The 20,673-nt window shown below is 43.9% G+C and overlaps 1 protein-coding gene across 1 annotated transcript in view; it reads left to right on the top strand.

Annotated features, from left to right (window-relative positions):
• Positions 1 to 20,117, top strand: part of LOC311123037 (tripartite motif-containing protein 16-like) — a 39,153-nt gene extending 19,036 nt beyond the window's left edge. The window contains exons 2-7 of the mRNA XM_084197326.1: positions 8,684 to 9,074; positions 9,494 to 9,583; positions 16,961 to 17,194; positions 17,407 to 17,566; positions 17,692 to 17,751; positions 17,988 to 20,117. Of these exons, the coding sequence (XP_084053452.1) occupies positions 8,684 to 9,074; positions 9,494 to 9,583; positions 16,961 to 17,194; positions 17,407 to 17,566; positions 17,692 to 17,751; positions 17,988 to 18,502 (1,450 nt within the window). The 3' untranslated portion in view covers positions 18,503 to 20,117. The remainder of the gene's footprint in view (positions 1 to 8,683; positions 9,075 to 9,493; positions 9,584 to 16,960; positions 17,195 to 17,406; positions 17,567 to 17,691; positions 17,752 to 17,987) is intronic.
• Positions 20,118 to 20,673: the final 556 nt, after the last annotated feature.

Below are 20,673 nucleotides of genomic sequence, written 5' to 3'. Positions count from 1 at the left end.
TGCTATCCCCCCCATTGTAGGGTTTGGCCCAATGCTAATAAAACAGAAATATCTGTCCCCTGTTCCTCCAGAGTAGGAGTGGACCTGGACCACAGGGCAGGAACTCTGTCCTTCTACAGCGTCTCTGACACAATGACCCTCCTCCACAGAGTCCAGATCACATTCACTCAGCCCCTTTATCCTGGGTTTGGGATTGGTACAAAATCATATCTCAATAATTACCAGTAGGTACAGATGATTTCAACCATTTCAGACATATTGATGGAGAGCTTCTGGGTTATTAACAGTCTTCCAGTAGGCCTATGATCTGGTTCAATTCCCCTTTTTTAAAGTTATTGTAAAAATAAAAATAAAAGCCTGGTCCCAGATCTGTTAGTGGTCTTGCTTAACAGATGGAATGATGGCACATACAGACTGACACTCAGGCTTCAGACTTTTACTGTCTACCTGATCACCTCTTGGCTGTTGCAATCCTCTGGAAATGGGTCTCTTTTTCTCTTGATGTAAACTGTAGTACTGGCAAACCAGTCAAATCAGAAACTGGGATCATTGTTGATCCATTTATGATCAGATGAGAATAGTTAAATCACCCATGTACATGTATGAATCCAAACAATTCAGTTGTCTGAATCACTTACTGAATCAATGTGGTCTTTCAAAATAAAAGTCATCATCATGACATTGGAATTGCTCTACTATTGAATTGATTGACACAATGAATCAGCTATTTCCAGTAATCTATGTACCAATATATATTTAGACAAATAGATGATACATAAAACACTCCCACATCACATCCATTTAGACCAATAGACGACACATAATACACCCACACATTTTATTGGAGCAGGAAGGAACACAAAGGTTGAAGTCTATGACCGTCTAAACCAGTGGTATTCAAAGTCGGGGTCGCGACTCCTAGTGGGGTCACGGGGGAAACAAAAAATGAAGAGTACAGATTATTGTATGGGACAATATACAAAAGTTTTGGAGAAAGATCATTATTGAGTAAATGTATTTATTCTGATGAATACCGCTGATCTAAACTGACTGTCTAAAACTGACTGTTGAATACCGCTGATCTAAACTGACTGTCTAAAACTGACTGTTGAATACCGCTGATCTAAACTGACTGTCTAAAACTGACTGTTGAATACCGCTGATCTAAACTGACCGTCTAAATCTGACTGTTGAATACCGCTGATCTAAACTGACTGTTTAAAACTGACTGTCAATTAAATGAATACACAGTACATACAATATATATATACAAAAGTATGTGGACACCCCTTCAAATTAGTGGATTTGGCTATTTCAGCCACACCCGTTGCTGACAGGTGTATAAAATCGAGCACACAGCCATGCAATCCCCATAGACTTGATTTGATTTATTAGGATCCCCATTAGCCGACGCCAATGGCAACAGCTAGTCTTACTGGGGTCCGACATTTGACAAAAAATACATTACAGACAAAATACTTTACAATTTACATACATTTAAAAACATTAACATGTAGTGTGTGTGTGTGTGCATCTATCAGTTACACATACATGTCAGTACATACACACAACAAGTAGGTCACATGGGGGAGAGGCGTTGTGCCGTGAGGTGTTGCTTTATTTGTTTTTTTATATAATATAATATGCCATTTAGCAGACGCTTTTATCCAAAGCGACTTACAGTCATGTATGCATAAATTTTTACGTATGGGTGGTCCCGGGGATCGAACCCACTACCCTGGCGTTACAAGCGCCGTGCTCTACCAGCTGAGCTACAGAGGACCACAGTTTGCTGTTCACTTGCGCTATATAAGATGGAAGGGAGTTCCATGCTATCATGGGTGGCTCTGTATCCTGTAATACTGCACGTTTCCTTGAATTTGTCATGGACCTGGGGACTGTGAAAAGACCCCTGGTGGCATGTCTGGTGGGATAAGTGTGTGTGTCAGTGAAGTGTGTGTGTGTGTCACTGAATTTCCAACACATTAATGTTTCTTATAAAAACAAGGTGACATAGTCAGTCTTTACTCAACTCTTAGCCAAGAGAGACTGGGATGGATAGTATTAATATCAGCTCTCTGATTACAATGAAGAGCTAGACGTGCTGCTCTGTTCTGGGCCAGCTGCAGCTTAACTAGGTCTTTCTTTGCAGCACTTGACCATTATGACTGGACAATAATCAAGATAAGACAAAACTAGAGCCTGCAGGACTTGCTTTGTGGAGTGTGGTGTTCAAAAAAGCAGAGCATCTCTTTATTACGGACAGACCTCTCCCCATCTTTACAACCATTGAATCTATATGCTTTGAACATGACAGTTTACAAGCTAAGGTAACGCCAAGTAATTTAGTCTCCTCAACCTGTTGAACAGCCACACCATTCATCACCAGATTCAGCTGAGGTCTAGAATTTAGGGAATGATTTGTACCAAATACAATGTTCTTAGTTTTAGAGATGTTCAGGACCAGTTTATTACTGGCCACCCATTCCAAAACAGACTGCAACTCTTTGTTAAGGGTTTCAGTGACTTCATTAGCTGTGGTTTCTGATGTGCATATGGTTGAATCATCAGCATACATGGACACACATGCTTTGTGTAATGCCAGTGGAAGGTCACTGGTAAAAATTGAAAAGAGTACAGGGCCATGAGACAAACATTGGCAGTAGAATGGCCTTACTAAAATGCTCAATGACTTTCAACGTGGCGCCGTCATAGGATGCCACCTTTCTAACAAGTCAGTTTGTCAAATTTCTGCCCTGCTTGAGCTGCCCTGGTCAACTGCAAGTGCTATTATTCTGAAGTGGAAACGTCTAGGAGCAACAACGGCTCAGCCGCAAAGTGGTAGGCCACAGAAGCTCACACAACGGGACCACTGAGTGCTGAAGCGCGTAGCACTTAAAAATCGTCTGTCCTCGGTTGCAACACTCACTACTGAGTTCCAAACTCCCTCTGGAAGCAACGTCAGCACAAGAACTGTTCGTCAGGAGCTTCATGAAATGGGATCCGTGGACGAGCAGCCGCACACAAGCCTAAGATCACCATGCGCAATGCCAAGCTTCGGCTGGTAGTGTAAAGCTCGCCGCTATTGGTCTCTGGAGCAGTGGAAACGTGTGATGAATCACACTTCACCATCTGGCAGGCCGACTGACGAATCTGGATTTGGGGGATGCAAGGAAAACCTACTTGCCCCAATGCATAGTGCTAACTATTACGTTTAGTGGAGGAGGAATAATGGTCTGGGGCTGTTTTTCATGGTTTGGGCTAGACTCCTTAGTTCCAGTGAAGGGAAATATTAACGCTACAGCATACAATGACATTCTAGATGATTCTGTGCTTCCAACTTTGTGGCAACAGTTTGGGGAAGGCCTTATTTGTTTCAACATGACGATGCCCCCATGCACAAAGCGAGGTCCATAGAGAAATGGTTTGCCGAGATCGGTGTGGAAGAACTTGACTGGCCTGCACAGAGCCCTGACCTCAACCCCATCGAACACCTTTGTGATGAATAAGAACGCCAACTGCGAGCCAGGCCTAATCGCCCAACATCAGTGCCCGACCTCACTAATGCTCTTGTGGCTGAATGGAAGCAAGTCCCCGCAGCAATGTTCCAACATCTAGTGGAAAGCCTTCCTAGAAGAGTGGAGGCTGTTATAGCAGCAAAGGGGGGACAAACTCCATATTAATGCCCATGATTTTGGAATGAGATGTTCGATGATTAGGTGTCCACATGCATTTGTCCAGCGCTACAGGGGACTAAGGTAGTGTAGAGGTCACAACACTGTTTCTATGGAGACTGTTGTGGAGGAGCGTTCCATGGTGTCGTAGAATCACAGGCAGGTCTTGTACTGCAGGAGTTTCTCTGCCAGAAGGCTGCTTCCTACTCCTCTACTCTGCACCACACTCAGGTCTAGGTTCCTGGGACACAGGGGAGGAGAGACTGCTAGGGTGGATCTGTCTCAATGCTGTCACCTGCCTCAATACTGTCACCTGTCTCAATACTGTCACCTGTCTCAAAATTGTCACCTGTCTCAATACTGTCAGCTGTCTCAGTACTGTCAACTGTCTCAATACTGTCACCTGTCTCAATACTGTCACCTGTCTCAATACTGTCACCTGTCTCAAAACTGTCACCTGTCTCAATACTGTCACCTGTCTCAATACTGTCACCTGTCTCAAAACTGTCACCTGTCTCAATACTGTCACCTGTCTCAATACTGTCACCTGTCTCAATACTGTCACCTGTCTCATCTGCACAGACTATATTAATACTTTGTTCAGGTCACCTCAAGGGGTCAAGGAAATTCTCAAATTTGTATCACTGAAAATCCTCATGTCCTCTGTCTCATCTACAGTGACTATATTGATACATGAGAGGTTCTCATGCTGGACCTGGAAGATATCCACCAGAACACCCGAGTGTTTATGGTCATCAACATGGCTAAGAAGAAGAAGAAATGCTCCAGATTCCCTTCATGCAGTGTGTTTGGGTAGAAGTTACCTGTAGTTGGACAGGAGAACAGTACTATCAGTGGCCATAGGACTGAATCACCATAATGCAGACAGAACCCCATCAACCATTCCAACATGAATGTATGTTCCTCTTCAGTTTCTATGGTTACGATGATGCATCTGTTAGTGAAGCCTTTACCTCCAGAGAGTAGGTAGACCAGCTGGATGATGAGGGCTCCCAGGAAACAGCTCCCTCTGTAGGACAGGGGGAGGAAGTGCAGGGAGATGCCTCTGATATGACTGGGTGTCAGGTGGAAGGAGATCACAGAGCCTGGAACAGAGAAGAGAGGAAGGCTGGGAAGAGAAAGAAGCATTCATTTGGTTCAAACGTCTCTTGTCTGTCTCTAATACACCAGTAGGGGGCATCCTAACCCTAGCTTCCAGAGTTCAGAATACTATCCTCCGTGTTGGCAGTTGGTTCCAAAACTCCACATTCTAACTTCATCCTAACTACATATGGTGTCCATCGACATTCGAAATCTCAAACCCAGTTTGTCTCTGTGTACGAACAATGTAGCAGCAATAGGTGTGTCAGAAATACGTGCTCAGCCAGCCCCAGTAGGATGTACTGGGGGAGCCAGCTGGAAGCAGGCCATGGCGGACACCTGGAGCACCTTCCCTGACAGGGCCTGCTCCGTCAGAGGATAGCCCTTCCTGTGGACCTCAGACAGGCCCGCTACCAGGACAGACTGGGCCGCACACGCATGACCCAGCACTGAGAGAGGAGAGGAGGGAGGGGACAGGGAGAGAAACAGAGAGAGAGAGGGAGAGAGAGAGAGAGACATTAACATTGACTGGCTCATTGATGAGGATGGTATTTGTGTGTGTGTGTGTGTCTGTGTGTGTGTGTCTGTGTGTGTGTGTCGTGTATGTGTCTGTGTGTGTCTGTGCGTGTGTGTGTCTCTGTCTGTGTGTGTGTGTGTGTCTGTTTGTCTGTTTGTCTGTCTGTCTGTCTGTCCGTGTGTGTGTCTGTGTGTGTCTGTGTGTGTGTGCCGTGTGTGTGCTTACTGATTACTCTGTCGGGGGAGAAGGGTGTTGTGATCTCCACATGAATCTAGGTAGCCATAACCAAATCAGCTAGTCACTGAGAGACGATATATCAACACAGAGATGGGCAAAATATACTGTACATCAAAAATGGATCTTGTTAAAAATACCAGATACTCTAAAGACTAATGTATCAAACTTAAATACAAAATACTTTTGTAGTTGTATGTAGATAAAATACAAATACATACAGGTAAATACATTTGCTAGTATACACCTTCACTACAACAACATTCTCAGTGACGGAAGAAAACAGCTTTTAACTTTCTATGACTGTGATATGAGATTGTTCATCTACCTTAGTTGAATGTACTGATGGTAAGTCTCTCTGGATATGAGTCTCTGCTAAATGACTAAAATGACAATGTAAAAATGAACAATTGCAAAGCACACTGGGTATTATTATTGGCCTTCTTTTGGGTGCAGAGCTCATTATTTTAATACCCAGCATATTTTTCAAGTGTTCTTTTTTACATGTATATTTAGTTAATTTAGCAGACACTCTTATCACACCATAGTGCTATCAGACTTCTGATACCAATGCAGGGTGAAAGCGGGGCCACAAGATGTCAACCGCTATAAAAAAATGGTATAGAAAAGTATTTTGTATTTTCAAAATACATTGGAGTGTAGTTCATCCCAGCATAATTCAAATGACTAAATACTCAGAAGTAATTAATATATGTATTTCAAATGCATGTAACATAAATACAAACTATCTCTGCCGACTACCAAAAAATCTGTACACTTCCTTATCAAAGAAACCACACCCCCTCTACATACAGAGTACACATTTTTGTCATTTACTAGTCACTTTATCAAACCATAGTGCCATCAGACTTCTGATACCAATGCAGGATGAAAGGGGAACACAAAATGTCCAACCCCTATAAAGAATGGTATAGAAAAATATGTTGTATTTTACAACAACAAAATGTTTTTACAAATTACAGGTCTCAAAAGTATCTTGTTCCAAATACATAGGATTGTAGTTCAGGCCAGTGCAATACAAAATGACAAAATAGTCAAAAGTCATTGAAATATGTATTTCAAATACGTATTAACAGAGATACTGCCCCCATCTCTGTCTCCACATTATCTTCTGTAACATGTTGAAGGGAATGCCTGCTGTTGGAAGCGTACTCCACCCTAAAGCCACTCTCCAATTAGGGCCACATCCTAGTTAAGCAGTACACCTTGCTGCAGTCAACTCTCTATGCCCGTTTGGTGAGCCACCATGCGGCTGGTGGGTCTCCAACCCAGCCACTATCTCAAAGACTGTGGACCTCTTGATGAACTCTTTTGATGTAGTTTTGATTGGTATGGTGGCCAAAGACATTTCAGTTATAGTTTTGTTCTTAAAGGGATACTTCAGGATGTTGTCAATGAAGCCCTATATTTACTTCCCCAGTCAGAGGAACTTGTGGATAACATTTGTGGTGACAGAAATTGACTTAGGTACAAGGTAATTAAGTAAGATGACATACAGTTAGTCTTAAAGGTACTAAACGTAAGTTATTGTGTGAAGAAGATATAATGAAGAAAACATTCTGCCAGTAAAACTTCATTAGAACAGTGTGTCGCACAAGTTCCTCTTTCTGGTCCTCTGTCTAAACCAACTGTTCTAGGCAGAGTGCCAAAAGAGCTTCTGGGTGAGGGGCAGCATCCTGTTGTTGAGATAGAATTCACAACAGCTCAGCATTAGGGTTGAAAACTGAGATGTGTCAGTTCTCAGAACCCTGTTCCGAGAACTGAAACAACACCCTGATCTCTTGAGTTTGTAAGTGATTGCCCAGTAATTATGCTCTGAGGAGAGATAGGTATTTTATTTTTGCCTTTTCAATGCCTTTTCAAAGTGATTTGTGAAACATTTATTTTTAATAAAACTCCAGGACATTTTCCTGTTTAAACCGGTCCTTTGCCTCCAGTGTCCTGGTCCTGAAAACACCCTGCAGACAGAGTATTCTACTACCAGGGATGGGATAAAACTACAAAATACAGATACAAAATACAGATACAAAATACCATCAAGATCAATGTATCAAAATAAACTACTAAATACTTGTATTTTGTAATGTATTTAATTCAATGTAATGTATTCATTTTAAATACAAAAATACATTTGCAAGTAACCGATCCGAACACCAACAACATTCTCAGAAACAGTGACAAAACCTTTTTTCTTGCTATGACAGTGATACTGTATTTTGCCTTAGTTGAGCAAGTCACTCTGGATAAGCTAAATGACTAAAATGTAAATGTATATGTGAAAATGAACATAATAAATTAACTGCAAAGCACACTGGGTATTATTTTTGGCCTTGTTTCGGGGCGGAGCTCTTTAGAATAATACTCAGCATGCTTTGCAATTATTCATTTTTACATTTACATTTGAGTCATTTAGCAGGGCGAATTTCAATTAGTGCCTTCATCTTAAGACAGCTAGGTGAGACAACAATATATTACAATTGTATCAAGTACATTTTCCCTCAAAAAAGTATATATCAACATTTTCCCATATACATTTATATGTAATTCATTTAGCAGATGTTCTTATCACACCATAGTGCTATCAGACTTCTGATACCATTGCAGGGTGAAAGGGGGGGCCACAACATAAAAATGGCATAGAAAACGATTTAGTATTCTGAAAGTACAAAATACAAAATGCATTGGAGTGTAGTTCAGCCCAGTGTAATTCAAATGACAAAATATTCAGAAGTATTAAAATATGTATTTCAAACATAAATACTAACCATCTCTGGCTACTACCCAACACTCTGTCACACTTCCTTATCAAAGAAACCACACCCCCTCTACATACAGAGTACACAGTCAAGTAGGAAGCCACTTCCTGTCCTCTGGTGTAGAGTTCCATGAAACAGAAAGTAATCTTTGACACTGCCATTGCTTAACCTACGGGAGAGAGCACCAAAATGGCAGAGAATCAGGAACTGTTCTGTTGCTCCATCTGTCTGGATCTACTGAAGGATCCGGTGACTACTGCCTGTGGACACAGCTACTGTATGGGCTGTATTAAAGAAAGCTGGGATCAGGATGATCTGAAAGGTGTCTACAGCTGTCCACAGTGCAGACAGACCTTTACCCCAAGGCCTGTTCTGAACAGAAGCACTGTGTTGGCTGAAGTGGTGGGGAAACTGAAGAAGACAGGACTCCAGGCTGCTCCCCCTCCTGCTCTGTGCTATGCTGGACCTGGAGATGTGGCGTGTGATTTCTGCACTGGGACCAGAAAGCAGAAAGCCCTTATGTCCTGTCTGGTGTGTCTGGCCTCTTACTGTGAGACTCACCTCCAACCTCACTATGAATTTCCTGCTTTCAAGAAGCACAAGCTGGTCAAAGCCACCGCACAACTACAGGAGAAGATCTGCTCTGATCATGACAAACTGCTGGAGGTTTACTGTCGTACCGATCAGCAGTGTATCTGTTATCAGTGTGTGATGGATGAACATAAAGGCCATGATACAGTGTCAGCTGCAGCAGAGAGGACTGAGAAACAGGTAAGACCAGAACTACTTGGTGGTGACTGTCTGATAAACAAAGAATTAAAGATACAGTAGGAACTAAGGCTGTTTGAATATGAGATCATTCAAATGATATCGATCCACGGCAGAACAAATATGAACACAAACCTGGAGTATATAGATATGCTAACCCAGATTCTCCAAATGTATCACCATTTTCTAAAGTCAAACACCATTATCATTCGTTATCAAACACCCAATCAGCTCCCCTGTTTTGTGCACTGTTAAAACTATAATCATTCACATAACAACGTAATAATATAATTTCACACAGACACTTCCTCAACATTTTAATCCCTATCTTCAATGTGCCCTATGTCCCATTACTATACTATTGATCTACTGGACAAATAAAGCTTGATAGCTCATTAAAGAGTGATTCTCCACCGAGGCAGCTGGGGATGAGTCAGCAGAAAGTCCAGCAGAGATTCCAGGAGAGAGAGAAGGACCTGAAGGAGCTGCAACAGGCTGTGGAGTCTCTCAAGGTGAGTATTGTTGACCAGAGGAGACACACCATTTCACATCTCTCCTCCAGTCAGAGAGAGAGGGAGAGATGCCCCTATCCAATCCCACTGACCCCACTGTTGGGAACAGGCTGTCTGGACCCCTTTCAGAGAATAGACTGCTTAATGTAACCGGCGGGATATGAACCCAGGTCTACTGAGGAGAGAAACCAACATCTTGACCGTTTCACCAAGAGGACATTCCCTATTGGGCTGAGGGCCGACACTGAATTTGAAGTCGAAGGCGGGGCTACTTCATCACATAACCATGAGTAACCATGACCGACTCATGTCCCCTATACATTAACATGAAGCCCTCTCTCTCTCTCTCTCTCTCTCTCTCTCTCTCTCTCTCTCTCTCTCTCTCTCGCTCTCTCTCTCTCTCTCTCTCTCTCTCTCTCTCTCTCTCTCTCTCTCTCTCTCTCTCTCTCTCTCTCTCTCTCTCTCTCTCTCTCTCTCTCTCAATTCAATTGAATTCAAAGGGCTTTATTGGCATGGGAAACATATGTTTACATTGCCACAGCAAGTAAAATAGATACTAAACAAAAGTGAAATAAACAATCAGAAATGAACAGTAAACATTACACTCACAAAAGTTTCAAAGGAATAGAGACATTTCAAATGTTATAACTCAAGTGCAAACAGAGTGAGCCATTCGCCAGACCGAGTTCTGGAGGTGAAATGGAAATGAATGAGGGAGAGTTAAGTGAGGTAGAAGGTGTGGTGAAGAGCTCAGAACCAGAGCCTGGCATCAATGGACATGATAAAGAAGAATCTGGTGCAGTAGGAGTTACATTGTTGGAGAAAGTGGATCCATACCTTTTGGCAGATCCATTTGTGGTTTCAGGGTGGGTGGGAAAGGAGTTGGGTGCAGTTGAATCAGTGAAGGTAACCTGTAGTGGACTTGGGATATTTGTTTGTGTTTCTTCTGACCAGAGGGAGTGGGCGCTCCGTGTCACGCAACTTGGGTAAAGATCTGTTTCTTGCTTTGCTCTTAGGAACAGGGCACCATTGAAAGGAGTGATTTCTGGGGTAGCGTTAAGTGTAGAAGTGGAGCAATTAAGGTTGAAGACTGCTGGTGTTTGTGATTCCCGCCGTTTGGTGCAACACAGACCCGGTGGTGAGCGTGGTGAAACAGAGGAGTCACTGTCAGTCCTTTTGAGTTTTGAGTCTTTACCCAACAAAGTCATGGTAGGATATATCAGTTATCCTTAGAACTTTGCTGATTCAAGTGCAACGTTTATGGTCATGTTGCAGCAGTTTGTAGGAGGGAGATTCCAAGATGTGGGAATTGTGCAGGAGGGGATAGAGGATTGTGTAGTTTCGGTGAATAAAGTGTGTGTCAACTGTTGGGATGCCCATGTTGCTGGGGATCGGAAGTGTCCGGTGCGAGAGAGGCAGGTTGAGGTGGCTAGAGTCAGAGTAGTGCAGAAGGTGTCGTATGCTGAGACAGTGAAGGAAGTAGAGGAGGATGGGTCAAGGGTGAGAGATCCTGAGAGGATCCCTGTGAGTAGTAGATCTGTGCCAGCACAGAGGGATAGGCCAACGAGTGATATATGCTTTAGGAAAGTTAGCTTCTTAGAGTTCATAGCAATGGTTATCAACTGTACAGCAGAAATTGAATGAAATTGAATGTAAATCCCAGAAAATAGATGTTGTGGTGGCAGCTGCAGAGAAGTATTTGGGCATACAGGATTAGACTTCAGAAGAGTTACAGGGTGTGTTGAGTGGTGGTGTCCCGTCCTCCCAGGCCGTTGGCATGGTGCAGGAGCAGATAGGGTTAAAGTAGTGGAATGGGGTAGTGGGTATTTGATGAGTGTAGGGTTAGTTGGAAGGGTGTTTTTTGTATCATTATAATTTCCCCTTTTCCCATTTTGTATCACAAAGTAAAATGGATTGATATTGTAGTCCAGTTTGGGGCGGTAATGCAACATCTTGGATGCCAACCGCCGTTAAACACCAAAGAAGAAAAACCGTTGCATTATGTCTATGCACAGTATTGTAACGATGTTCATGTCTCTCTCATTCATTAACTTTTGCGGTAGTTGGTTGTGTGGGTCTCTGGTTATGAATAGGGTGCTGACAGACAATTGTTGATGGATATTTATAGAGCTCTGATTAGGACGACAATTGATTACTGGTGTACAGTTTATGGAAGAGAGGCAAAGACTTGGCTTCAGAAGCTGGACAGAATCCAGTATATAGCTTTAAGGATATGTACTGGTGCATTTAAATCAACATCTGTATGTGCCTTTCTGGTGGAGGCAGGAGAGATGCCTTTGTATGTACGGCGTAAAAAATGGTCATTATCTTATTGGGTTGAAAGGCTGTGAGGTTGAGCATCCCACTGCTACTGTTCTAGATGACTGTTGGGAATATACTAGTAGACAAGGCAGTGGTTTTGGTTGGACAGTTGGAAAGCTTGCTGATGAGAGTGGTTTGAGGGAGTTGGAGGTTGGCCCTTCTGTGGTGATCGGGGATGTTCCTCCATGGTTACTCCCAGACCCTGTTGTTGATCTAACCTTGGTAGAGAAAAGGAAAGATTGGTCAGAAGTCAGTGATATAGAGAAACTGGTTGACAATTACATTGGTAGAAGTTTTTATACTTTTTTACCGCTTTTCACAGATGGATCCAAGGACCCAGATAGTGGGCTCACAGGAGCAGGCGTTTACGTTCCTGAATTTGATGTGCAGATATGTAGAAGACTAACTGATGAACTGTCAGTATACTCAGTTGAACTGTTGGTGATAATAGTTGCCCTCCAGTGGGTGGAGGACGTACAACCTGTTAGAATTATAGTATGGTCGGATTCTCTGTCTGTATTGAATAGTTTATCATCTGGTAAATCTAATAGGAGTGACCTGCTATTGGAGGTATTAATGTTATTATGGAGAATTGAGAGAATGGGTTTAGTAGTGAGATTCTGCTGGGTCCCAGCACATTCGGGTGTGGAAGGGAATGAAATTGTAGACCAGTTAGCTAAAAGAGCTTTGAATCAAGATATAATTGATATTAATGTTCCACTGGGTAGAGGTGAGGCCAAATGTAAGAACAGAGCCATTTTGATAGATATGTGGCAGAAGAGATGGTACTCTGAGCACAAGGGCCAGCATTTATATGAATAGTTGACAGTTTTACAGAAAGGTCGATGGACCAAGATTCAAAAGTCAGATTAGGAAGGAAGATGTGGTGTTTACTTGATTGCGCTTAGGACATTGTACATTGAACTCGTCATTACATCTGGTTGGCAAGCATGGGAATGGTTTGTGTGTGGAGGGTACGGTCGATGAAACGGTGGAGCATGTGTTGTTATATTGTTGTTAGTATGTTGAAGAGAGGGAAAGATTGAAGTGTAGGGTCATTGAGGTTGGGGGGGTTTGGAGGGATTTTGGGGATGGGGGAGGGTCTATTAGAAGTTAGTAGGGCTCTTCTTTATTTTCTCAGAAGTACTGAGTTAGGTAGGAGGATTTAGAAATGTTGGAAACCGTGATTGACCACACACTCCAGCACAGTAGGTGGCGGCATGCACCTTTAACGTTGGTTTGTGGACCGCCATTATATCATAGAAGAAGAAGTTGGTTGTGTGAGAGATTGGTGGTTCGTGAGGAGGGCTACTATTCTTTTTTCTTTTGGTTCTTGCGTATTTTCTGAATGTATTTTCTCATGGTGGAGGGTTTGTTTATTGGTTTCCACTGTTTATCGTTTAGAGTTGAGGGGGGAGTAGGGGTAGTTTGTTAGGGCGGCGTGATGGTCTCAACCGAGGGGAGAAGAAACGCTGTCGCTTCGGGTCCGTTCCGGAGAAAGGTGTGGAGGAAGTTTTGCTCATGGTCGGCGAACAGGTTGGAGCGGAACATCTGCACTCTGCATCCAGAATGAACAAGGCGGTGGTTGTGTTAATGAAAAAGGTTTGTCTTGTTGTGAGGGGTGTGTTGGTGCAGATGTCGCCTCTTTCGATAAGAGTTGTGGTGGCTAATCTGCCTCCGTTTATTGCTTCCGAACAGACCGCAAGTAGTTGGTTAGTTTTGGTAAATTTGCAAGTGGTTTCCGTGTGCTCTCGGCTGGGTGCCAAGCGGAATCCGTTAAACATGTCTCTTTTCGTAGACAAGTGTTTGTTTCTTAACAAACTTCAAGGTTACACAGGGGAGGGGTGGAACACAGGGTTTGCTAGCACAGATAGTTTTGGGTGTTTCTAGTGTGGGGATCATCAGTTATAGGCTACAAGCAGCAATATGATTGATAGGTATGACAGGTATTGAACCCAAATAATCCCTACTCAGATGCGCTAACCTCAACCCTAGTAAACATGCATTATAAAAACCTTCTATAGAAAATTATCTCATATTGGGAGTAAATAGCCTCTGAATAGAAAAGAAAAAACACTGCATCTTCCAGCCCACCAATAAATGACATAATGCAACCTTGGCGGTTAGCATATTTACCTCAACATGCCCCTCGCTTGCCTGAGAAGGCAGAGTGCTCGATGCTGGTTGATGAATTTGACAATTATAGTACTAGGAAAATACGTTTTTGTCGACCAGAGGTGACTGAATTAATGTTTAGGCTTATTGATAATCATTATAGTAATAAAGTATAATTTCAAAACATGAAAGTTGTCAAGTGGTGGTGGTACCAGGAGGGAGGAGAGTAGAGCAGGGTCAAGTGGTGGTGGTACCAGGAGGGAGGAGAGTAGAGCAGGGTCAAGTGGTGGTGGTGGTACCAGGAGGGAGGAGAGTAGAGAAGGGTCAAGTGGTGGTGGTACCAGGAGGGAGGAGAGTAGAGCAGGGTCAAGTGGTGGTGGTACCAGGAGGGAGGAGAGTAGAGCAGGGTCAAGTGGTGGTGGTACCAGGAGGGAGGAGAGTAGAGCAGGGTCAAGTGGTGGTGGTACCAGGAAGGAGGAGAGTAGTGCAGGGTCAAGTGGTGGTGGTACCAGGAGGGAGGAGAGTAGAGCAGGGTCAAGTGGTGGTGGTACCAGGAAGGAGGAGAGTAGAGCAGGGTCAAGTGGTGGTGGTACCAGGAAGGAGGAGAGTAGAACAGGGTCAAGTGGTGGTGCGCAGGCCGTGGAGAAAGCGGTGGTGGGGAGGGTTGCAGCTGGGCTACATGAGCTGAGGCAGGTTTCTGTAGTAACAGAGACTCCGGTGGCGAAGGCAAATATTGCCTGTCATTGGGGAAGAGGCTCTGATCAGGGGGGAAGTGCAGGGGGGCAGAGACTGGGGAGGAGGAGGACGGTACCGTGCCAATGGAGGAGGAGGAAGAGGGGGGTGGTGAGTCTGCGGGAGCGGAGGACAAGGCGGTCTCGTTTTCAGACGGCTCATTGGATCCAGAGCTGACAGACAGTCAGGCTGAGGGCCCAGTATATACGCTGAGAGAACTTTCTAGGTTCCTGATGGAGACTAAAGGGGAAAAAGAAGGTTCTGCTGGAGTCTTATTTGATTGATCCTGGAAGGTTTGTAAGGTCAGTACAACACGTGATGAAGAATGAGGGGTTTAGTGTCCTCTCACCCAGGAGGCGGTATAGGCTGAGAAAATGGGTCATGGGTTCTTAAGGGCATGTCTTCAGAATCTGCTTAAATGGATGGTTTTTTCTGGCATGGCGGCTTTATGGGCTTCTCTACTGGTTTCTGATTGTGGTGATTTTCGGCCAAAAACATTTAAACATGATTTTTTTGCAAGAGACACACAGTGATGTGATTAATGAAGTGTATTGGGGGTCTGGTGGAAAGGGGGCGCAGGTGCTGAGCCATGGCACAAATCTTAGTGCAGGGGTAGCAAAAGAGGTGTGTAAGGGTAGGTTGTTAGTGGTTAGAGCCAAAATCAGTGACCTTGTCTTTGCTTTCATAAATGTGTCTGCACCTAGTACAGGGCTCAGTTCTGTTTCACCAGGGCCCAGGCAGGTGTCCTATTGGAAATTCCATGTCAAGCTCTTCCAAGATGTCACTTTTTGCTCAAGCTTCCAAGGCTTTTGGGAGAGGTGGGGACAGCAGAAGGGGGAGTAACTTCTGTTGTGGGGGAGAGGAGGGAGCCTGATGGGTGGGTAACTTCTGTTGTGGGGAGATGAGGGAGCCTGATGGGTGGGTAACTTCTGTTGTGAGGAGATGAGGCTGTGGAGTTGTACTCTGATTTATAGAGGGCAGAACTCTGTGGTCCTCTGTAGCTCAATTGGTAGAGCATGGCGCTTGTAATGCCAGGGTAGTGGGTTCGATCCCCGGGACCATATGTAAAAATGTATGCACATGACTGTAAGTCGCTTTGGATAAAAGCGTCTGCTAAATGGCATATTATTATTATTATTATTATCCTGGGTTTTCTCAGGTTCTGCTCACAGACCTTTCCAAACTCTCTCTGTCACAGATAAATCAAATAGACATTTCCCTGGCCTTTCACAAACTCTCAGCTGCTGTCTCTCAGACGGTCTGCCTGTGGATTTTTATAAAAAGTTCTGGGGAATTATTGGACAGAACGTGTGTTGCGTGAGTGCGTCGGGGTGGGGGGAGCTGTCGCTAAGCTGTAGACGGGAGGCTTTGACTCTCCTGCCCAAAATAAGGATTTGAGCGACATAAAGAACTGGAGGCCTGTGGCATTGCTCTGTTTGGAATATAAGGTCTTTACCAAGGTCCTCGTTAACAGACTGAAGTCCCACCTGGACTCTATTGTACACAAGGACCAAACGTACTGTGTACCAGGACGCTCAAACACAGACAATCTGTTCATAATCAGGAGAAAGCCTTTGATCCACCACTGCAAGTGACAGCAGAGACTGGGGACTGGCAGGAGAGTCCGGAGGACTTACTGACTTTTAACACTCTGAGCTTAGTGGGAGTGAAGGGGCATCAGTGGCAGGGGGTTGTGGGGGCTGAGAGCATGGCAGGGTATAGGTGGAGGGGCTCTATAAGCTCCCAGTGCTGGAAAGGTCAGGGGTCGTCCAGTGGAGGGTATTACATGGAGCCCTGGACACCAATAGCTGGTTGGCTCGGGTTGACCTGGGAGTTGGGGAGGGGTGTCCGTTTTCTGCAATGACAGACTGTTCATCGTGTTTTTTCTGTGTTGCCAGGGTAATGCCATTACTGTTGACGCCTTAGGGTTGAATTTGAGTTGTACAAAATGATCAACAGTGTGGAGATGTTTCAGGAGGTATGGGGGCTCAGGGGGGCTGTCTGTACGGCTGGAGAGGAGGGGTTGGATGGACGGTTGGAATGTGGTGCTGGTTGGTGTATTGTACTGTGGTGTTGGGTACTGGATAATGTGATTGTGTGGAGGTTGTGGTGTCACGCAATGTGCTTTTAGGAGTGGGGGTGTTAGTGTAATGAGGATGGCTCATTAAAGTAAGACAAGTCAGTCTCTCTCTCTCTCTCTCTTAACAGCTATCTGCACAGGCAGCAGTGGAGGACAGTGATAAGATCTTTACTGAGCTGATCCGCTCCATTGAGAGAAGGCGCTCTGAGGTGAAGGAGCTGATCAGAGCCCAAGAGAAGGCTCAAGTGAGTCAAGCTGAAGGACTCCTGGAGCAACTGGAGCAGGAGATAGCTGAGCTGAGGAAGAGAAGCACTGAGCTGGAGCAGCTCTCACACACAGAGGATCACATCCATTTCCTCCAGGTAACTAAACTGCCTTGATACATGTGATATGAAATTAAAACTCTCAATCATTTGGTTCTGCTCTCTCTCTCTCTCTCTCTCTCTCTCTCTCTCTCTCTCTCTCTCTCTCTCTCTCTCTCTCTCTCTCTCTCTCTCTCTCTCTCTCTCTCTCACCCTCTCTCTCTCACTCTCTCTCACTCTCTCTCTCTCTCTCTCTCACCCTCTCTCTCCAGAGTTATCAGTCTCTCTCCAGTACCAGTGTATCTTCAGACTTACCCAGCATCGTTGTCCGTCCTCTTCAGTACTTTGGAGATGTGAGTAAGACTGTGTCTGAACTGAGAGAGAAACTAGAAGACGTCCTTAAAGGAGAATGGACCAAGATCTCCACTACAGGTGTGTTGAAAATAATAAGAACATCAACTTTAGACCATTGAAAGTTCCCTACTAGTCATATACATGTGGAATATGGTATGATGATAACATTCCCTCTCTCTGTGAATGTGTTTGTGTGTCTGTAGTGAATATAGTGGATGTTGTACTGCCTCCAGAGCCCAAGACCAGAGAACAGTTCTTACAATGTGAGTCTCTTTATTCTGAAGTAACTAACAGTCTCATTTTACTGACACTCCTAACAATCCCTCTAGAAATATATAGCAATAGTAGATCTAATCAAAGACTGGGTATCTATCTGACTCCTCATATTTCTCTGATTTGATCTCTGCTGTGCTCTAATCAAAGACAGGGTAGATACAGTATCTGACTTCACTTATTGTTCTAACTCCCCTCATTGGTCTCTGCTCTGCTCTTCTCCCAGATTCCTGTCAGCTCACACTGGACCCAAACACAGCATACACACACCTCTCTCTGTCTGAAGGGAACAGAAAGGTGACCTATACAGACCAAGACCAACCATATCCTGATCATCCAGACAGATTCACAAACACCTACCAGGTTCTGTGTAGAGAGGGTCTGTCTGGACGCTGTTACTGGGAGGTGGAGTGGAGTGGGGTGTGTGTTGATACAGCAGTCTCATATAAAGACATCAGCAGAACAGGGACAGATGGTGCATTTGGACACAATAACAAGTCCTGGAGTTTAGAGTGCTCTAGTTTTGGTTATTGTTTCAGACACAATAATGTTGGGACTAAAGTATCAGGCCCTCAGTCCTCCAGAGTAGGAGTGGACCTGGATCACAAGGCAGGTACTCTGTCCTTCTACAGTGTCTCTGACACAATGACCCTCCTCCACAGAGTCCAGACCACATTCACTCAGCCCCTCTATCCTGGGTTTTATCTCAATAATGGTACTGCTGAGCTGGTTAAACTGTAGTAGGGTCCACATAGATACTAGTCATGCTGGTGTAGTCTATAGCTGGGCTGGTTAAACTGTAGTAGGGTCCACATAGATACTAGTCATGCTGGTGTAGTCTATAGCTGAGCTGGTTAAACTGTAGTAGGGTCCACATAGATACTAGTCATGCTGGTGTAGTCTATAGCTGAGCTGGTTAAACTGTAGTAGGGTCCACATAGATACTAGTCATGCTGGTGTAGTCTATAGCTGAGCTCGTTAAACTGTAGTAGGGTCCACATAGATACTAGTCATGCTGGTGTAGTCTATAGCTGAGCTGGTTAAACTGTAGTAGGGTCCAAATAGATACTAGTCATGCTGGTGTAGTCTATAGCTGAGCTGGTTAAACTGTAGTAGGGTCCACATAGATGCTAGTCATGCTGGTGTAGTCTATAGCTGAGCTGGTTAAACTGTAGTAGGGTCCACATAGATACTAGTCATGCTGGTGTAGTCTATAGCTGAGCTGGTTAAACTGTAGTAGGGTCCACATAGATACTAGTCATGCTGGTGAAGTCTATAGCTGAGCTGGTTAAACTGTAGTAGGGTCCACATAGATACTAGTCATGCTGGTGTAGTCTATAGCTGAGCTGGTTAAACTGTAGTAGGGTCCACATAGATACTAGTCATGCTGGTGTAGTCTATAGCTGAGCTGGTTAAACTGTAGTAGGGTCCACATAGATACTAGTCATGCTGGTGTAGTCTATAGCTGAGCTGGTTAAACTGTAGTAGGGTCCACATAGATACTAGTCATGCTGGTGTAGTCTATAGCTGAGCTGGTTAAACTGTAGTAGGGTCCACATAGATACTAGTCATGCTGGTGTAGTCTATAGCTGAGCTGGTTAAACTGTAGTAGGGTCCACATAGATACTAGTCATGCTGGTGTAGTCTATAGCTGAGCTGGTTAAACTGTAGTAGGGTCCACATAGATACTAGTCATGCTGGTGGTGATGGTCCCCAGATGTGATGATTAATTCTGCTCTGTTTTTATGTACAATGATTTGATTGATTTGATTGATTTGATCTTCAGAAGATGTTATGAATTACAATTCAATGCATTCATATTATTTGTAAGTGCAACGTTTTAATCTTATACATTTACATTAATCATGATGTATGCTGTTAATGTATGTTGGTTGTCATTCAGAACCATTGAAATGTTTTCTCAATTGGTTCTCTGTCTCAGTGTCATTTTCCTCAGTATCATGGAACAGGTAGTGTTACTTACTTGCTAATTGAACTATATGGGCCGGTTTCCCGGACACAGATGAAGCCTAGTCCTAGACTAAAAAGCATGTTCAATGGAGATGTCCGGGAAACCGGCCCTAAGTTTGGCATCTTTTATTCTCCCATCCTGCTCAGTCAAGCAACATTAAACCTGTCCAGCAGGTGGTGCTGTTAACCCAACAATAAAACCAGCAGATATCTTGACTTGTCACTCAGTATATCAGTAATGTTCAGAATTGTACTTTAATATCATTGGAGATTGATGGTCTTTTAAATCCACTATCCAGAGTCAGGAACAGATGAAGTTAGGTCTGCTACTGTTCAGTTATTAAATATGATTCATGGTGATGGGAAATAAAAAATCCATCTAGTAGTAGTTTTCCTTTGCTATTTATTCCAAGGTGTGTCTTTAACTTGTAAATGGATTGTGTTGAAGCTGGCATGTGGTGTGGATGATAGAATAGAGTGAATAGAGGAGAGAAGAGAGGAGGAGAGGAAAACATCATATAGAAGACAGATAAGATAGAGAGACAATTCATACCCAGGGGAGTTACTGACTCTGGCCCAAATGACACCCTGTTCCCTACGTAGTGCACTAGGCTACTTCTGACCAGATCTAAAGTAGTGCACTACATGGGGAATAGGGTGGAGATTGGAGATTTGCTCACTGGCATTAGAATGAAGATTTCCATCCAGGAGTTACTGTCTCTGTCCCAAATCTCTCCCTGTTCCCTACGTAGTGCACTAGGCTTCTTCTGACCTGATCTAAAGTAGTCTTCTAGATTTTACATGTTTTCTCCCTGTCGTTAGAAAATGACAATATGGTAATGACTTTAGTGGTTTCCTCCCCATTTGTTTTTATTGGTTGTGTGTTATGTGTGTTGTTGTGTTAGGTTTTCCCCCTGTGTTCCTAATGGAAAATCCATTAA

Source organism: Coregonus lavaretus (assembly GCF_964263955.1).
Source record: "Coregonus lavaretus genome assembly, contig: HAP1_SCAFFOLD_1064, whole genome shotgun sequence".
Classification (NCBI taxonomy): Eukaryota; Metazoa; Chordata; class Actinopteri; order Salmoniformes; family Salmonidae; genus Coregonus; species Coregonus lavaretus.
This window is presented reverse-complemented; position numbering and strand designations above follow the sequence as displayed.